This window comes from Oncorhynchus gorbuscha, linkage group LG10, assembly GCF_021184085.1.
Source record: "Oncorhynchus gorbuscha isolate QuinsamMale2020 ecotype Even-year linkage group LG10, OgorEven_v1.0, whole genome shotgun sequence".
Lineage (NCBI taxonomy): Eukaryota > Metazoa > Chordata > Actinopteri > Salmoniformes > Salmonidae > Oncorhynchus > Oncorhynchus gorbuscha.
The window spans coordinates 51788861-51808400 of NC_060182.1; the positions used below are offsets into that span (position 1 = coordinate 51788861).

The following is a 19540-nucleotide window of genomic DNA, read 5'->3' on the forward strand; positions in this document are numbered from 1 at the left end:
CATCGTTCAGGTACAATTGATGCCGGCTATACACACCAGGTCTCCAGTACGCCTCCACAGCCCAATACGTCCTGTACCAGCTCCACGCACCGCGTGTCACCAGTCCGGTGCCACCTGTTCCGGCTCTACGCACCAGGCCTACAGTGCGTATTCCCAGTCCAGAGCTTCCGGCGACGGTCCATAGTCCGGAACCTCCTGCGACGGTCCACAGTCCGGAACCTCCTGCGACAGTTACAGTCCGGAACCTCCTGCGACGGTCCACAGTCCGGAACCTCGGCTTGAGTATGCTTCCAACAACAATCGTGACACTTTACTGTTGTTCTGGGATTTATTTGCACTTTTAGCACCAAAGTACGTTCATCTCTAGGAGACAGAACGCGTCTCCTTCCTGAGAGGTATGACGGCTGCGTGGTCCCATGGTGTTTATACTTGCGTACTATTGTTTGTACAGATGAACATGGTACCTTCAGGCATTTGGAAATTGCTCCCAACGACTTGTAACCGAGACTTTTGGAGGGCCGCAATTTTTTTTCTGAGGTCTTGGCTGATTTCTTTTGATTTTCCCATGATGTCAAGCAAGTTTGAAGGTAGACCTTGAAATGCACAGGTACACCTCCAATTGACTCAAATTATGTTAATTAGCCTATCAAAAGCTTCTAAAGCCATGATGTCATTTTCTGGAATTTTCCAAGCTGTTTAAAGGCACAGTCAACTTCGTGTATGTAAACTTCTGACCCACTGTAATTGTGACACAGTGAATTATAAGTGAAATAATATGTCTGTAAACAATTGTTGGAAAAATTACTTGTGTCATGCACAAAGTAGATGTTCTAACCGACTTGCCAAAACTATAGTTTGTTTACAAGAAATTTGTGGAATGGTTGAAAAATGAGTTTTAATGACTACAACCTAAATGTATGTAAACTTCTGACTTCAACTGTAACTAACTCTATGTTTGGGACTTATGCCATAAGGAGTAGTGATGTCATGTACTTACTGGTAGAGGTTCTTTAGACTCTGCTCATTGCTGGTGACGCTGTAGTAGGGTCCCTCCATCCGAGAAAATATGAAGGACACTTCTCCCCTGCTAAAGCCAACTCTAGCCGGCAGCTCAATCTCCACATTGTAAGACTCTTTAGGGCGCGTCCCAAAGAAATGCAGTCCGTCCTCGGGGTAGAGGAAAAGGGCATAGGAGTCATTCTCATCGTAGGCCACCACCGCCTGGAATGTGTTCAACTACAGAGGAGATAAGAGGGTGGAGTAAGTGCATTGTTCACACAAAGCCCTTTTAGTTTGCAATCTTGCATTTTACCTTTACAGTTTCATTGGAAATGTTTTGCATGGCATTTACTGTTCATGGAATTTGAAGACGCTTTTATTTCAAGTGACTAGCTAACAGCAGTGTTTTTCCTAAGTACATGGAGTAGCCAGCCAGAGTTCTCCGAGCTCGGGGTGTCCAGGGTGCCATGCCCCCCTAAGTAATTTTTTGCTGAACGAGCTCTATTTTGGTGGCCTCTGGCACATTCTAATGCCTTGATTCCATCTGAAATACAAAGCTAAATTATTGAATAGTTTAACAACTTTTACCTCCCAGATTGGTAAAATGAGTTGCGGTATTGAGTAGAAAGATGTGACTTTACAATTTGAAATTAATTCAGTGTATGTTTAATTGTTTTTAAGAGAACATTTAAGGGATACAAAATGACATATTGGTTTCCTTACCCTGTAAGCAGTCAAGGTATGACAGAAATTCTGGCTTTAGTTTAGTTTCCCTGGCACTGTTCCACATGATATGATTGCTTTATTTTAGCTTTCTTTTATTAGGCATTTTCTCAGCTATCTGCAACTGTCACTGATCTGTTTCACCTATACTTGTGCTTGTCACCAACCCCCTCCAGGTGCCACCCATTTCCCCCATTATCCCCTGGGTACTTATACCTGTGTTCTCCCTCTGTCTGTTGCCAGTTCGTCTTGTTTGTTCAAGTCAACCAGCATTTTGGCCCAGCTCCTGCTTTTCTCCCCATCTCTCTTTTTCTCATCTTCTTGGTTTTGACCCTTGCCTGTCCTGACTCTGAGCCTGCCTGCCGTCCTGTGCCTTTGCCCCACTACTCTGGATTATTGACCCTTGCCTACCTTGACCTGTCATTTGCCTGCCCCTGTTGTTGCAATAAACATTGTTAATTCAAGACAGTCTGCACTTGGGTCTTACCTGAAACCTGATAGCAACATATATGATGAAGCATGTGTTTCTGCTACACAGAAACTACTACTCCATTGTCTACACTTTCATTAAATAAGTAGGTCTATATCAATATCTTTAACAAATAGCATATAATTATCTTGGGCTTTTATAATAATTCAATATTTATTTTATCATATTTTTTTTTAGAAAAAAGCTCTCTCCACTACCAATTGTTCCTGCAGTAAGGATTCACCATCTTCATCGAATGTTTTCAAAATGTAACTGCAGATAATGGCCAAAAAGAAATGGTAGAGTACCATAATACAAATTAGGGAGCCACTTGAATGGCTCTCTTACTGATGCGATTCTATGTACAAGAGGACCGTTTTCGTTAGCATGATGCTAACAGTACACAAAGTGGTTGACGCGTACCCCGCACACACAGAGACAGGGGCATTCTCATGGAAAAAGTAGCTGGCTGTTTAGCCAACGGCCTATGGAAAACATTGGAACAGAATAAAAATTGGTATTTTGGACTCCCATTGACATCAATGTATGATTCACACAAGAGTTGACATTTTGTGTATCAGTCTCAAGTAAGAATTTAACCGTGTAAGCAACAAACTGTGGTAGCATTATCTGTGCAATAACAGAAGTGTTTAGAGTGCAGAATCAAAAGGACACACTTCTTAAAGAGCCAACTGAAAGTGAACAGAGCTTCAATCATACTCTGTTACAGCTCTTTCCAAGTACAGTATAGTACAGTGCACTGGATTCCATTTCTTATCCTTTGCCTATTAGTGCCCAGGGGACAGACAGTCATCTTCTAACATTTTAACACTCACTCCCCATGTTTAAACTTCACACCACTCTCCCCCCCACCCCCCACTCCAAAATGTTGACCGAATATCATTCCTGTCCTCCAACTTTTACAGGAGCGTCACCGTTTTTACAAGCCGGGGTTTCTCACCAAATGTGCCTCCCCCCGGAAACATTTCCCCCCATGCCCTTTATGGAGTTTTTTAAAAGTTGTCCTCTTCCCCCTCCAAGCTGGTTTTCACACCCTTTTTAAAGAGGTCCAGTACACCACTAAAAGTCTTAAAAGACCATAATTAAATGTGTAGCGGGCTTGTGAGGGGAACCGCTCTTGATGTCTTGTCTCGTGCAATTTGTTATTATTACAAGCAGTGTGGTTTTCTGAGCCGTTTAATTAAATGTGTGGGAAGTGTGGGAACACAAAAACTTCAAGAGAGCAGCTGAGTGGGGGTTACGTCTTAAACCGTTGAAGAGGAGAAGACGACTTCTCGATGGCCACACACAGTTTACAGACCTAGACTGATATAGTTTGGGAATGAGAGCAAATGGTGATAGAGGCCCATATCTCACCCAGCATGGTATTTTCAACTTTGAGGACAGAGATATCCCCCCAACCTCTCTTATCTATCCCTAGACCTGTATGAAATCCCCCCCCAGCTCTAGTAATTCAAGAAGCTATCCCAGAGCAGAGCTATCACCTTCATCACCACTGTCACAGTACAAACAACCCCCTCCTCCACCCTCATTCCCCCATTCCAGACCCCAGAGACAATCGTGCATCTGGTTCAGAGAGAGAGGGAGCGAGAATAGAGAAAGGGAGAGAGAATAGAGAGAGATGTGTGAGAGAAAGAGAGAGGAAGACAGAGAAATAGTGAGAAAAGCGAGAGACAGAAAGACAAGAGAGAAAGACCCTCAGGCTTACTAATTCCACAGCCCCCCCAACCTACCCCAACCTACCCCCGCCACAGAAAAGTTCCCTAATTACAAGACCACACTGCCTCGGAACAGCTTTAGATAACAAGCCCATATACAAGATTGTTTAAAGATGTTATTGTAAATTACTCTTCCCACGTGTGGCTATAGGACGAGGACAAGCTTAGATGGGGGGGGGGGGGGTGGCAAGCATACATTTGGGGGAAGGGGGTGTTGGAATTGATGTGGAGGTAGGGGACTGGTAATGGAGACACTGTGCCGAGCCTGATGAGATGATAGCACCCAGACCCTCTCATTGTGGAGATTTGCTCCAAATCTTCAAGGTTTAGAGCAGACTTCCACCACTACATGTTTGCTCAAGGGCTAACACTTCAACAGACCTCCAACAATCTCTACCCCCCCCCCACCCCACACACACACACACCCACCACCAACCCCAACCCCAGCAGGGGAGGTAGGGAGGTGGGGAGATGGACATCTGGAGCTGGGGGTGGTTGCAGAGGCTTGGATGAGCTGGAGAGGTGGTAGGCTGGAGAGCTGTGTTGTTCCAAGAGATAAAGCCATTCCAATCCCAAAGGAAAACACAGAGGGATCATCCAGAGGTTTTTCCTTTCCCCTTGAAATGTCGCTTCCCCTCCGCCGAAACGAAGTGAAACACACTGGCTGGCACACTCTCTTCTTCCCCTCCACGTTTGGTCAAGCGGAAACATAGTAAATAACCAAAAGCCAGAGGAAGAGCGTGTGCTTTTACTGTAGAGTTCAACTCCTACACACACATGCGCACGGAAAAAACGCATGCACAAACTTAATTAATACTGTCTATCGAAGATGTTCAAGGAGTGTATTCAACTGGAGACTACCACAAGGATCTGTTGGGTGAGTCAGTGATGACTAGGGGCCAGTCTGGGATCGGAGCACACAGAGACACAGACACACCAGACGTCTCCCAGACCCTCTTGAGGTGGGTGTGTGTGAGAGAGGAATGGCAAAAATGCCACAAGACAGATGCCGTTGTTTGTTTGTTGCCAGGTTTTGAGGCAGCGTCCGCAGCTGCAGACGAGCAGGCTGCCAACCAGTCCATTAGGCATTTCCAATGATATGGGAACTCACACACAGACGGACAGCTGGACAGACACACAGGGACGGACAGACAAGAACACACACACATGCACACAGGGTTGCCAGACAGGTCTGCTAATTTTACAGCCCGCTTTCATGTTCTCTTAGACCAATGTAATAAAATGTGGGGATAGGTTGTGGTTTAGGGGGACAAAATCTGGTTTTGGCACCAATACCCCCTGAACATGATCCAACAGAAACAGAACAGTAAGGCCTCTAATCAACAAGCTGTACGGTTTTGATTCAGATTGTTTGGTTTATCTGGTGTCTGGGGGAAAGAGAGGGTGGAACTCATGTTCCCTTGCACTTAGAGACTTCAACAAGAAGGGAGGTGTTTTCAAGGAGGACTCTTGTTAAGGGCAAGAGCAGAGGCGTCCCCAGAACTAATAAATAACAAAAGACAATATTTCCAGTGTGCCTTCACAGCTGTCTGTTCTCTCTCACTGAGAGAGAAGGCGTGGGCCCTGGTCCAACAGAAAAGCCTATTCATTCACGCGCATTAGAATCACTAGGCGACACTGAATATTATGGCTGTTCAGTTCAAGTCAGTGGGACTTTCCTCATTACACACATGTGCACGCAAGCATGTACGCACATACACTTCTGAAATCTGAAGTCAATTCATATCAATCTGAGGGACCCCCCCCCCCTCATAGTGAACAACCAGTCACTCTTAATACCCCAGGTTTGTTTGTAGCCTACCTGTGGGTAGTGACTGAACACACTCAGCTTTTCATGGTGGGATGGAACAAAAGCTGTTTGGCATCGCTGTACTGCCCCGGCTGGAAAAGGGACCCTTTAAAAACGTCATTATCTGAGCCCCGGCTGAAAGATGGAATCTGGAGAAACGTACACGTTCTAAGAGTCCATGAAATAGCAGCTGAAGGGAAAATCTTGGTATTTTTCATGAAAGGTATTGCATTATTGGTGTACTGTGTCTAAAGACAACACTTTCACAAACATTACCCTCATGCTTAGCGAACATATTAGTTAATCCAATTGACCCTTTGCTAAACCCCGCCCCCCTTCTAACCGCTGGCAAAATCCCCTCACAATGATTTCATACTGTGTTTTTAATACACAATGAAATTAAACACAAACGACCCTTTGCTAATCATGAAGTGGTGGACTGTCATTACAATTGCTTCACGGGAACCTGGTAAAATGATGTTTGTAGTGTGGATAGCCACTGAATGGCTCTGAATCAGCATGCAGTCATAGCTATAACCACTTTTGGAGCTAACTAGTGCTCTCAAACCATAACCTGATGTTGACAGCAGATGGGAGTTGTATTCAAAACTGCTAACTTTGCTAGCAAATATACATTTTGAGAAAACAAGTTGTATTAATTGGTTAGCTAGCTAGCGTAAGAAATGTTTGGTGGTCAATTAGACTGCAAGCTAGCTAACCAGCGAGGTAGCAAACAATGTAACAAAGGTATAATTTTAGATTCAAAAAATACTCCATCAAGACACTGCATTTCAGGAATCACAGTAGCAAGTACTACTGGTGCACTGTTCAATTATTTAGTTATTTTTTAAATAAAAGTTTCAGTTTTGCTATAGCCCTCACGGTCTTTTATGCAATTTAAACATGAGCTTGTGAGTTTTTCCGAGGCGTCGGACCCTACAGCAGTTGCTATCCATTGGAGCGATGCAATTGGTGGCCCAAAATCCCAGGGCAGGGGTTAGCGAAGATTCAATTATAAATGGGATAGGGGAAATCTAGGTTTGTATTCTGTGAATATGTCTATCCAGGACTTTATAGATTCTAGAACAAGCAAACCTAAGAGCTATCAGTGTGATGCACAAGCCACTATAGCCTGTCTGTGCGATTTGAAACCAATACATTAAATATATTAATTTATGAAGTAAAGCCCAAGCATTATGATAATGACTGTTAGCACTAGCAGTGGCAGTCTCACACTGCTCCCCTATTAGAAAGCACAAGCCTCTCCATTGAGCAGGGGGCAAGAGTATGGTTTCTCTGGTTTCTCCCCATAGACTTATATCAAGTGTTTTTATAGTGAAAGGTAACACTCCACAGAGGCTCTACAGAGAATAAGACTCCGAAACATCTGATCGGATTCTAGGATCTTGGCACAGTCAGAGTAGAGTAGATGTTATCTGATTAAACCAAGCTGCTTTCTACATTTTTGTCCTCATAATCTCTGCAATATCTCTTTAGTAGCTAGCCAGAAATATGCACTCTTAATGATAAATTACATGCCTAATGGAGGGTTTGAGAGACTTTCACATAACATGTTTTTCTGTGAGTAATACATGACGATACCATAGAAATATAATTACTTGAACATTGACTTGAATGGGAATATCCATTCTAGTAGTTCTATTTATATGGATAATACACATACTATGATGACTTGATCCCTAATAGACTGTGAGGGTGGGAGAGAGATGCCCAGTCGCCCTTGGGGGTAGGAGTGGGACGAAGGGTAGAGGGATCGAGGGGCGACGAGTTGAAGTGGACGGCTGATGACCTGGATTGATGACCTCTGGCCAGTGACCAAAGGTCAAGAGGCAGTTTAGGGATGAGGGAGACCCAAATCCCTAGGGGGAGGGAGGGTGGAGGTAGTCATGTATACTTAGTAACTCCCTACAGGCTACAGACTCAGCTACAGAGAGATAGACGGGCCGATAGAAAGACAGACAAACAAAATGATAGACAGACAGACCAAAGGACTAAACAACAGACAGCCAGACGGCCAGCCAGGTGCACAGACAGCTAGTCATACAGGCAGACTCACTCTATCGGATGGCCCGGTGGCACGCGTCACCTCCTCATAGGCGGCAACGTTCTCCCAGGTGGCGATGACGGCATGCGTGGGTGTGAAGTGGCCACCGGGGAAGCCCCGGTGCACCTCCTGTGCCACCCGGTTGAGAAGGGTGGGCGACTCGGTGACTCGGTAGTAGATGGCACCAGTCCCCTTGCTGGTGTCGATGTCTGCCAGGAAGGGGGCGATGACGGGGAAGTCGGTGGGGAAGCCATCGTCCACGTACTGCTTCTCCATAGGCAGGTCCTGGGCTGAGATGATGCCATTGGTTGCCACCTGGAGAAGAAAGAATGGGGAAAGAGTGCAGTGTGGGAAATAGGAATGAGTGCTGAATAGCAAATCGACCCCTAATTTAACCTGGGAGGTCACATTGAGATTGACATCTATTTTTAACAAGTGAACCCTGGCCCCTAGGCACTCCTGTAGATCTGAAACTGTTTCATGAATGGATACAATAGAGCAAAAAATGTAATCCAGCCTATCATAGGGCGAGCTGGCGTAATTAGATAGCTTATCCAATCCTTCCCAGCTAGAGGATGCCTTAGGGGTTTGGAGTTAGGGATGAGGGGCAATTTGGAATTCAATATTTATTGCTCCAAAGGCCAAAGGGAAGACCTCTCAAGAAGTGTGTTAGACTCAGTGATAGTACAGCTGTTGTAAGGGTTACCAGATCCTACAAAGAACTTTTTTTCACCTTGGTGTCAAAAACATGCACTTTAGCTCAGCGATTGGTGGGTGTCAGTAAAAATAAATAAATAATGATACTAATGTTTCTTTAAAATAAAAAAATACTCCAGTCTGAACTTAAACCCGTAACAAATTGTGTAGAAATTATAATGAATTTACATTTTTTTTATCTTTTAATCTGAATGTTTTTTTCTTTAATCACAGTGTTTTCAATATAGGGCAATTTGCAGCACTATTTTTTGTTGATTTGGTGGTCTCGCAGTGAGTTTATTAACATTCTTCATCAAGAGTATGGGCAAAAATGTTGTCATATAATAGCTACAATTACTATTAATATAGTGTAATGACCTGACTAGATCATAAAGGAACAATTGTCCAGACAGAGGCTTGAGTTTACGAATTGACGGTTTATTACACCAACTTTACACAGGCTACTGTTTGGGCCGTAGCACACGCCAAATAGATGACACAAGCCAATCGTGACCTTCTCTTGTGAAGCCCAGACGTAAGAGAGAGAGAACAAAAGCTGAACCTGGTCTTAACTTCCAATGCTCCACCCCCCTGCCCAACCCCCCTCCACGCCACTCCGCCAACCACCAGGATGCCCGGCATCAGAACATTCCAGGCATTCCCGTGATTGGCAGATAGCAGGTTGATTGACAGGTTGGACCCCGCGAACACCGGGTACTGGTCAGTACAACACAACCACCTCCTAGCCTAACACATAACACACAGCTGTCTGTGCGGGTCGCTACACAGCCCCCCCACCACAAAGTCCCTCATCCCCGAGGGAACAAACAAAGTCTCTGAAGCGACCCGGAGGTCTCCTTTGCCTGCGTGGTCGTGATGGTCGCAGAGTGCCCCTCTGGGACCCAGGGGATGAAGGCAGGGATATGGGTGACAAGGAAGCGGGAACGGGTAATACAGTCCGTGGCTCTGGGGAACCACGCGGTGACACAGGGGGAGACAGGGGAGTGGGCTGCCTGGAGCCTTGTCTGCGGCACCTGAGGGTGGGTGCCTGGAGAATGTCATTGCCAGAGAGGGGAATTGTGGGGGTTCCTGGGGTTTGGGGAGAAGAGGCCCCTCTGTATGGGGCTAACCTGTCCCGGTGCAGTGCCACCTTTCTCCCCTGGGAGGAAGCTGCACCCGGTACACAACCTCCCCTACCCTCTCCAGGACACTGCAGGGTCCCACCCAGTGACTGTCCAACTTGGGGCATCTGCCTTTTTTCCTTAGGGGCTGTAGACCCAGACCAGCTCCCCAGCCACAAAGTGCCTTCCCCGGGTGTGCACGTCATAGTTCCTTTTCTGCCTCACACCTGCATTCACCAGCTGCTCTCTGGCGAAGGTGTGGGCTGTCTCCAGGCGGTCCTGGAGTCTCCGGGCATACTCCGGCCCCGGAGGAACATGAGGGCTATCCAGGGGCCGACCAAACGCCATCTCCGCAGGGGTGCGGATCTCTCCCCAGCATGAGGAGGGCAGGCGTGCAGGAAGTGGAGTCTTGGACAGCGGAGCGGCATGCCATGAGGACCATAGGCAGGTGCTTGTCCCAGTCACGCTGGTGTTTGGAAGAGACGATGGCCAGCTGCTGTCCAAGCGTTTTGTTGAAGCGCTCCACAAGGCCATCACTTTGAGGATGGAGAGGAGTAGTGCGGGTCTTGTGCATACCCAGCCTCTCACACATGGTGGCGAACACACGGGACTCAAAGTTTCTGCCTTGGTCGCTGTGGATGGACTCTGCAGCTCCAAACCTGCTGAACATCCCCGCTGTCAGGGCGTCGACGATGGTCTCTGCCTCCTGGTCAGGCAGAGCATAGGCCTCGGGCCATTTTGTGAAATAGTCCATGGCCGTGAGCACCCAGCGGTTTCCACTGTCTGTGGTGGGGAACGGCCCAACTACATCCACTCCCACCCTCTCCATGGGAGCCCCCACTGGGAACTGTTGGAGCTGAGCATGAGAGCGGCCTGGGGGGCCCTTTCTCGCTGTGCAGTTGTCACAGCGGCGACAAAAGTCCTCCACATCCCTCTTGTGCTGCCCCCAGTAGAAGCCCTGACGGAGACGGCGCAGTGTTTTTGTGACCCCAAAGTGTCCAGTCCCCACCCCCCATGAGTACTCTGGAGCACAGCCTCCCGCAATGCTTTTGGGACCACCACCTGCCACCTCTCCTCTCCCGTAGCTGACTCCTTCCATGCCCGCTGTAGCACGCCATCAGCCAGCCGCAGTCTCTCAAACTTCGACCACAACCCTTTGGTCACGAGTGAGAGCGCTGTCACCTCTTCCCATGGTGGCCTCACCTGCGCCTCTACCCACTGTAGCACTGGCTGTAGGTCTGTGTCCCGTCCCTGCTGCTGCCGCCATTCAGCCACGTCGACAGTCTGCAGCTCACAGCAGACAGGCCCGCTCGCCCGACACACTGTGGCACAGACACCCTCCTCTGCCCGCAGCTCTCTCTCCCGTCCCTCTCTCCGTTCACAGTGGCGGCAGCCGTCTGCAGTACAGGGCCGACGGGACATGGCGTCGGCGTTGGAGTGGCGTGCCCCTGCCCTGTGCACCACCGTGAAGTCATACGGCTGAAGCTCCTCCAACCAGCGTGCCACCTGCCCCTCTGGCTCTCTGAAAGACATGAGCCACTGGAGAGCAGAGTGGTCAGTCCTTACAGTAAAGGGCAGACCACCCAGGTAGTACTTGAAGTGTTTGACGGAAGCCACAACAGCCAAGAGCTCCCGCCGGGTGACACAGTAGCGGCGCTCATGTTTGTCAAATGTTTTGCTGAAGTACGCCACCACTCTCTCCCCTTCTGGCCCCACCTGGGCCAGCACCCCACCCATGCCCACATTGCTCGCATCTGTGTCCAGGATAAAGGGCAAGGTGAGGTCAGGGGGGGCGAGCACGGGGGCCTCGATCAGTGCACGTTTGAGGGTGTTGAACGCCTCCTCACACTCCACTGTCCAAGTGAAAGCCTTGTCCTTCGGCAGCAGGCGGTTCAGTGGAGCAGCAACGCTTGAGAAGCCCCGTACAAACCTCCTGTAGTACGAGGCCAGGCCCAGGAAGCTCTTCAGCTGACGCTGGTCGGTGGGGGTGGGCCAGTCTCTGACAGCCCCTACCTTGTCCTCCATGGTGCTGATCCCCTCCTTCCCCACTCGGTGGCCCAAGAAGGACACCTCTCTCCTCATGAAGTGGCACTTCTCGGGGTGGAGCTTCAGACCTGCAGCAGCCACCCTCTCCAGCACACGCCGTAGCGCCCCCAGGGCTGACTGGAAGGAGCTGCCATGGGCCAGGATGTCATCGAGGTATACCAGACACTGCTGTCGGGGGATGCCATCCAGCACCCTGTCCATCAAACGCTCAAAAGTAGCTGGAGCGTTGCACAGGCCAAAGCACAGGACCTTGAACTGCCAGTGTCCTCTGTTAGTGGAGAACGCAGTTTTGGCTCTGGCCTCTGGGGAGAGGGGCACCTGCCAGTAGCCACTGCGGAGGTCTAGTGAGGAGAACCAGGAGGACCCCCTAACCTGGTCCAGCGACTCATCGATACGTGGTATGGGGTATGAGTCCTTCCTGGTTACCTCATTCAGCCGCCTGTAGTCCGCACAGAACCTCAGCTTGCCCCCCTTCTTCGGAACCATGACGACTGGCGCCGCCCAGGGGCTGTCTGAGGGCTCAATGAAGTCTGCCCGCTGCATCTCCAACACAGCCTTGTCTGCCGCCTCCTGGCGTGCCAGCGGGATACGGCGGGGACGCATCTTGATGGGTCGAGCATCACCTGTGTCGATCTCATGCTGCACCAGATGAGTCTGACCCACCTCTTCCTCACTCAACGCAAAGCTGTCTCTGAATTCAAACAGCAACTGCCACAACCGTTCCTGCTGCTCAGGGTCAAGACCAACACAGTTCCTCCCCCATATCTCCCTCACTGCAGACAGTGTCCTCTCCTCTCCCATCTGGGGTAGCTGGGCTGGGGGGGTGCGACCCAGGCTCACAGAGGGCTGTGTCATGGAGGTAGCTGGGGAATGTAACACACCGCTGTAGGTGACAGGGGGACTGGGGAAAAGTCACACACAGCTGTGGGGGAGGGGGCGCAGCCATGAGTCTCTGCTGCTTTAACTGTTGGAGTAAAGGGTTTGTTGGGTTGAGTGAATGTGACATTAGGGGGGGCCATGGTGACTTCCGTCCCTCCCTGGAAGCTCAGTGTGCCCCTATTTAGGTCTAACTGGCAGCCTGTGCTCCTAAGAAAGTCCAACCCCAGGATACAAGGGTCCTGCACAGCCGCCACCCACACAGGATGACGCACAGTCCTGCCCCCTACTGTCAGAGTCATTATTCCCTTCCCTTTCATGGGTGCCAGCTCACCTGTGACAGTGCGGAGCTGCACAGTTGTAGGCTCACACTGAGTCCAACCTGGCACAATATCTGGCCTCACCAGGGTTACTGTGGACCCAGTGTCCACCAGGGCGGAGCAGGGCACCCCCTCCACAGTGACAGGGACATGACAAAAGTCCCCAACACAGGTCCGGCCCACCACAACAACAGGCTCCATCCGCTGGCCCTCGTCTGCTTCTGGGGGAAGTGGAGCCTTGCTTCCCCGTCTGTGCCGGTGGGCTCCTCCAGAAGATGATGGTGGTTGGGATAGAAAGCCAGGGGTCTGCACTACCCGGTCTATGCGGACCCCGAGCCGTTTCCCTGAGCTCTGGGGGACATGGGGCAAACTCGGCGCAGATGGCCTGGCTGGCCACAACCCCAGCAGACCCTGGGACCAGGGCGTGTGTTTCGTTCCGCCTGTAGCGACACAGCACGAATGAGTTTTGTCATTTCGGCCACCCAAGCAGGCTTTTCCGGCTCCGGGCTGCTCTGCCCCCCAGCTCGCACAGAGGGTGTGTCTCCCTGCACCCCCACCAAAGCCCCAGCTGAAGCCCCAGCCCACACCAGCTCCCTCTCCAAAGCCATCTCCAAGGCTGTCTGCAATGACTCAGGATGAGCCAGCTGGGTCTGTATGCGCAGCTCCGTAGGAGAGAGCGCCTGTATGAACTGGTCCCGTGCTAGCTCGCTCTGCACGGAGGGGGGCATGTGAGCATATGCCCGCCGAGAGAGGCTCTCAATGTCATTAGCTAACACCCGTAGAGGCTCTCCAGGCTGCCTGCGTCTATTACTCAGTTCGGAGCGCAGTAGCCCGGGCTGTACACACTGTCCATAGCGCCTCTTCAGTGCTCCCACTAAAGCCCCATAATCATGCCTGTCCTCGGGGCTAATCAATATCAAACAGGCCAGAGCTTCATCCGTGAGGCATAAAGCCAACTGCAGTGCCCTTTCTTCATCCGACCACCCCCTAAAATGAGCTAACAGTTCAAACTGAGCATGAAAAGCTTCCCAATCCGCCTTACCGGAATACTTCGGGGTCTTAACAGATACGGACGCAGCCGGGAACTGGGCGCCGCCATGTTTGTTTACATCCTGAGCCCCAGATTCCTCATCACGCCGCGTCGACGTCACCACTTCGGTCCGCCCACCAGAATCCGCGCGAAATACATTCGACGACGCACTCATGCCCGCTTCAGCCGCCATCGCTCTAACGTCCTCCCTCAAGCGGCCTCTGCACTCCGACGCCCTGGCGATCTCCTCAGACAGAGCCCCCGACGTCCATTCACACGCAGCTCCTTGGCCATAATCGTCCCCTACCTCCACCTTCACTTTCGGATTCCCTCGAAGCATTTTCCATCCCCGTTCTCACCTACGGTAGCTAGCCACATAAGTCAGCTAGCTAGCTGGCTAACTTGTATCAACGTTTTTACTTCTGACACCAATGTAATGACCTGACTAGATCATAAAGGAACAATTGTCCAGACAGAGGCTTGAGTTTACGAATTGACGGTTTATTACACCAACTTTACACAGGCTACTGTTTGGGCCGTAGCACACGCCAAATAGATGACACAAGCCAATCGTGACCTTCTCTTGTGAAGCCCAGACGTAAGAGAGAGAGAACAAAAGCTGAACCTGGTCTTAACTTCCAATGCTCCACCCCCCTGCCCAACCCCCCTCCACGCCACTCCGCCAACCACCAGGATGCCCGGCATCAGAACATTCCAGGCATTCCCGTGATTGGCAGATAGCAGGTTGATTGACAGGTTGGACCCCGCGAACACCGGGTACTGGTCAGTACAACACAACCACCTCCTAGCCTAACACATAACACACAGCTGTCTGTGCGGGTCGCTACAATAGCATTAAAAAGTAGTTTTCCTGATTTTATTTCGTCGATTCTTTTTCGCGATGCGAATATTGGGTCGCGGCTGAGACAACCTGGTTCCCGTGACAAAACCAGTTGAAAACCACTGCTAACTGATAATTGTTTTCAAAACTGACAAGTATATATATATATTTGAGTCGAGTTGTCTGTCTGGCGAATTGTGCCTTGATATTTCTATGCTCTGAGAAAAGTTACCATGTGTAAAATACATTTCCTCAGATAGTTTATAGAGTTGAAAACAAGATTATTCTGACATGCAGCACTAAATATTGCTTTGTTGTACTACATTTGATGTAACATTTTAGTTTTACAACTCTTTCGCTGACCCCGAATGGATTCTAACAAGTGATCTATTGATATGAGTAAATGGGTGATTTTCCCATGGGAGTTAAACTCTGACAACCTTGAAGGGGTAGCGACTCAATGGTCACAGATTCCTAAAAGTAACTTAAAGGAAAGATCCACCCATTTTGAATGTCGTATCGTCTTTGTGTATCTCTGAGTGATGTTTGATCGATTCCTGGGATCATTTCAGTTGTTCATGTGTATATCTGAGATATTCGACATTTAAGTAGGCGCAGTATGACGCATTATGCAAAACATGTCAGACCGGCTAAATGTCTGCTTGCTTAAACGGCGAATAGCCCAGATACACATAAAAACATGAAATGACCATGGGAATCGATAGAATATCGCTCAGAGACGCACAAATACGATATACCATTCAAATGGTTGAATCTTTACTTTAATTAACTCATGTAACAGATGCAAAGAAAGCAAGTGTTTCATGATTGGTACATAGAACCAAAATACTCAATTGAATGATTAATAATAATTATTCAAACGTCCTTATATATCGGCATATTTTCCAAGTCCATCATGTCCAAAATCGACGCATTGACAATGACAAAGTCGTATTTAGAAACAGTAGGCTATGCTACGAGTAATGTTATTAATTTAATAATTTCCTTACCCTGAATTTGCCTAGTTAAACTCCATGTTCACATGCAATGTACCTCGACAGAACACCGTTTGACACGTTTTAAAATATTACTAAACGTGTTATTTCTTAAGTGACCGTACTAGGAAATTTCTCTTGACATATTAATTATCGTGCTCATATATTTGCAATGACCAAGAACCCCAAATGTACCCCGAATGCTTAGTGTTCAAGGCAAATATTAGTCATAGTTCATACTCACGTATAGCTCATTGAACTGCGACTCATAGAAATAGAGAGGTCTCTTCAACGCGAGTACTTTGGACGTCTCGTCGTCCCCCTCCTGTAGAGTCAAATCGCCGCTCAGTGTCCCATAAGGAAATATATCTTTCCTCTGAATGGCTGTTACAAGATGAACAGTCCACAACAACTGAATTAGGAATATCATTATTTTTCCCATCGCCATTATAAATGTTTTAAAAGCTATGCATTGATCTAACCGAGGTTGATAGTAATTCAGCGGGCGGCTCTTGCATCTAGATAAGAAGAAGCGGACGCGGCGACAGAGCGTTCTATAGGAATTTCAACCCTCATAAACTTCTACGTCTGTCCCAAGCTTTCCCGAAGTTAAGCGGGAGGGATTTAAAAGTTTAGGGACTGTTGATTGGTTCCACTTGTCTTGACTGGCAAGATCCTGGACACCATCTGGTTTCCATTGGGAAAAGAAAAATAGCATTTTTAAATCCACACGACCTTTTCGCAACTACTATCCACAACAATGAATGGGAACATGAGATACATCATTGACAGGATTGTCATTGTTGAACTTAGTTATAACAATGTAATTCATATAATTATTTCACACGGCTTATAATTATAAACATTTTATATATCAGTTCTCGTGGGTTCATGTCTATTTTTTTGTTCAGGGCTAGCCCATTGATGAGAGAGAGAGATATCATTGTATATTAGCTACCTTGCTTGCTTTGACAATGTTAACATATGTTTCCCATACCAATAAAGCCCCTTGAATTGAATTGAATTGAGAGAAAGAGAGAGAGACCAGGGCCTCGTTTTGCAGTTGCGATGTAATTTAAGCATTCCCAATGGGCACACACTGATTGAATCAACGTTATTTCCACATCATTTTTACGAAATTACGTTGAATTTACGTCTGTCTCTAGTGGGTCACGATGATCATACCAGATGCATCTTTATTTACTAGCCAACTTAAAGGACAATTCCGCCACTTTTCAACCTCATATTCATCATCTCCAGCACCAAACCAGTGTCTACATATGTGAAAACAGCGCATTTCTATGAGCTGTGGTTAAATAGAAAGGTCCTTCCTTCTCTGTGATTATGTTTACATGCACACTAATAATTCATTATGTTTACATGCACACTAATAATTCAATATTTAACTGATTATGGCAGTAGGCCAAGTATGGCAACAGTCATGTAAACACTTTACTCTGCTTACCTTAATCAACGTAAATAAAAATAAATCGAAGGAAGCGTAAACTGATTAAAACCACTGGTTTTCTGACCAATCTTTTGATGTATTATTATGAACTGGCAATGACTGACCCAGCAGATTCGGATCAGCTCCGCAACGTTATCTCAGTTGGAGCGAACCAATCAGGACTTGGAGACGGCTCTTCCTTGCCTCGTCTCTGCCAACCCAAACACCTGGAGCCAGCAACTCATGTGGGTGGAATACGCCCGTAAGACCCTTTTCTTGATCGGCCACTGGTCTCTCGCCCTTCAAGTATTCCTTGGGATATCAGCCCCTGCTCTCCCCTGCGCAAATGGAAAAAGTCAGCAACTTTACCCCCGTTTCATCGGCCCTTTCCCCATCTCTAAAATCCTTAGCCCCTCTGCTATTTGTCTTCTGTTGCCCCGCACCCTCACCATACATCTGACTTTTCAATTGTCTAAGATTAAACCTCTGTCTCACAGCCCTTTGTAATCCTGTTGTCCCTAGCCTTCCCAGTTCAGACCTTTCTGCTTGTCCTGACCCTGATCCTGCCTGCAGTCCTGTACTTGCCTGTCCTCAGCCAGAGAGTTTGATTCTGTTTGAGGAAATGGATGATGATGATGAGACAAATAATGAAGGGGCAAGTCACAAATATAATGCACTTTTATCATACTATTCAGACATTACCTGCTTAAGGTGGGAGCATGTATTTACTCCAGCTTGGCATTCCTATGCTGTTAGCCTCAACTTCCAAGTCCACCACAGGGACCTTGCTCCCTCTGTCAATCGAGGTATTAACCTGAGTGATTACAATGTCAGTTAGCCCACACTTCCATCTCAAAATCAAAACCTCTCCATGTGTTGATATTTGTCCTTACCTGTGTGTAGGAGATACTCCATGAGTCGCTCCTGGAGAAATTCCTTCCCTCTGCCCTCGGAGAGTAAGAACTCTGTCAGGGAATGAAATATGTGAAATTGTATGCTGATGATAATGTGTTTGTAATAGTTTGTTTGTGTCTTCACATCTTTGTGGTATGTTGTGCTGTTGTTTTTGTCCACAGAATTTCAGAGAAAGGTTCTCTTCCTCCTGACTGAAATCAGGGCAAAGATGAAGAACTGTGAGCGACGAGTCGCAAGTGCTGGAAAACCTCTCATCCAGACTTCAAAGCTGAATTGTAGCTCTAAAGATGATTTTTTTTCCAACGGGGATTCATTAACATGCATTAAGAAAGAGTTCTAAACAGTAACATCCCTTCACTGATAACTTTCTCTCTGGCCAGACTCCCCCCCCCCCCCACTGCCACTGTCTACTTCATTTGTTTTATAAAAACAGAAACAACACAATAACAACACAACCACCACACCCGATACACAGCAAAACATGCCCACACCTGTCCTTGAACGTATCAAATATAAATTGCCTTCAGAATGTATTCACAGCCCTTGACTTTTTCTCAACATTTTGGTATGTCACAGCCTTAATTTAAATATTAAAACAAATAATAATAATATCACTGGCCTCTATTAAATACCCCATAATGTCCAAATGGAATTATGTTTTTCTAAATGTTTTGAAATTAATATTGGTAAGCCTAAATAAGCTTAGGAGCAGAAATAGTGCAATAATAATGCTTAACATTATTTTTTAATGTCCACCTCATCACTGTACCGCACACATACAATTATCTGTAAGGAATTTCAAACACAGATTCAACCACAAAGACCAAATCAAATCAAATGTATTTGTCACATACACATGGTTAGCAGATGTTAATGCGAGTGTAGCGAAATGCTTGTGCTTCTAGTTCCGACAATGCAGTGAGGTTTTCCAATGACTCGCAAAGAAGGCCACCTATTGGTAGATAGGTATAAAAAAAAGCAGACATTGAATTTCTCTTTGAGCAAAGTGAAGTTATTAATTACACTTTGGATGGTGTACCAATACACCAAGTCACTACAAAAATACAGGTATCCTTTCTAACTCAGTTGCCGGAGAGGAAGGTAAGCTTTCAGGGGTTTCACCATGAGGCCAATGATGATTTTAAAACAGTTACAGAGTTTATTGGCTGTGATAGGAGAAAACATGAGGATGGATCAACAACATTGTAGTTTCTCCACAATACTAACCTAAATTGACAGAGTGAAAAGAAGGAAACCTGTACAGAATACAAATACTCCAAAACATGCATCCTGTTTGCAATAAGGCACTAAAGTAAAACCGCAACAGATGAGGTAAAGAAATTAACTTCCTACAAAGCGTTATGTTTGAGTACCACTCTTTATATTTTCAAGCACGGTGGTGGCTGCATGATGTTATGGGTGTGCTTGTCATCAGCAAGGACTAGGTT

The 19540-nt window shown here is 47.3% G+C and overlaps 1 protein-coding gene across 3 annotated transcripts in view; it reads right to left on the bottom strand.

Moving 5' to 3' along the window:
• Window positions 1–16319, bottom strand: part of nid2a (nidogen 2a (osteonidogen)) — a 117228-nt gene extending 100909 nt beyond the window's left edge. For all 3 annotated transcript variants that reach the window (XM_046366364.1, XM_046366363.1, XM_046366362.1), the window contains exons 1-3: window positions 15975–16319; window positions 7818–8120; window positions 998–1236 (exon numbers count right to left, since the gene is read on the bottom strand). In XM_046366364.1, the coding sequence (XP_046222320.1) occupies window positions 998–1236; window positions 7818–8120; window positions 15975–16178 (746 nt within the window). In that variant the 5' untranslated portion in view covers window positions 16179–16319. The remainder of the gene's footprint in view (window positions 1–997; window positions 1237–7817; window positions 8121–15974) is intronic.
• Window positions 16320–19540: the final 3221 nt, after the last annotated feature.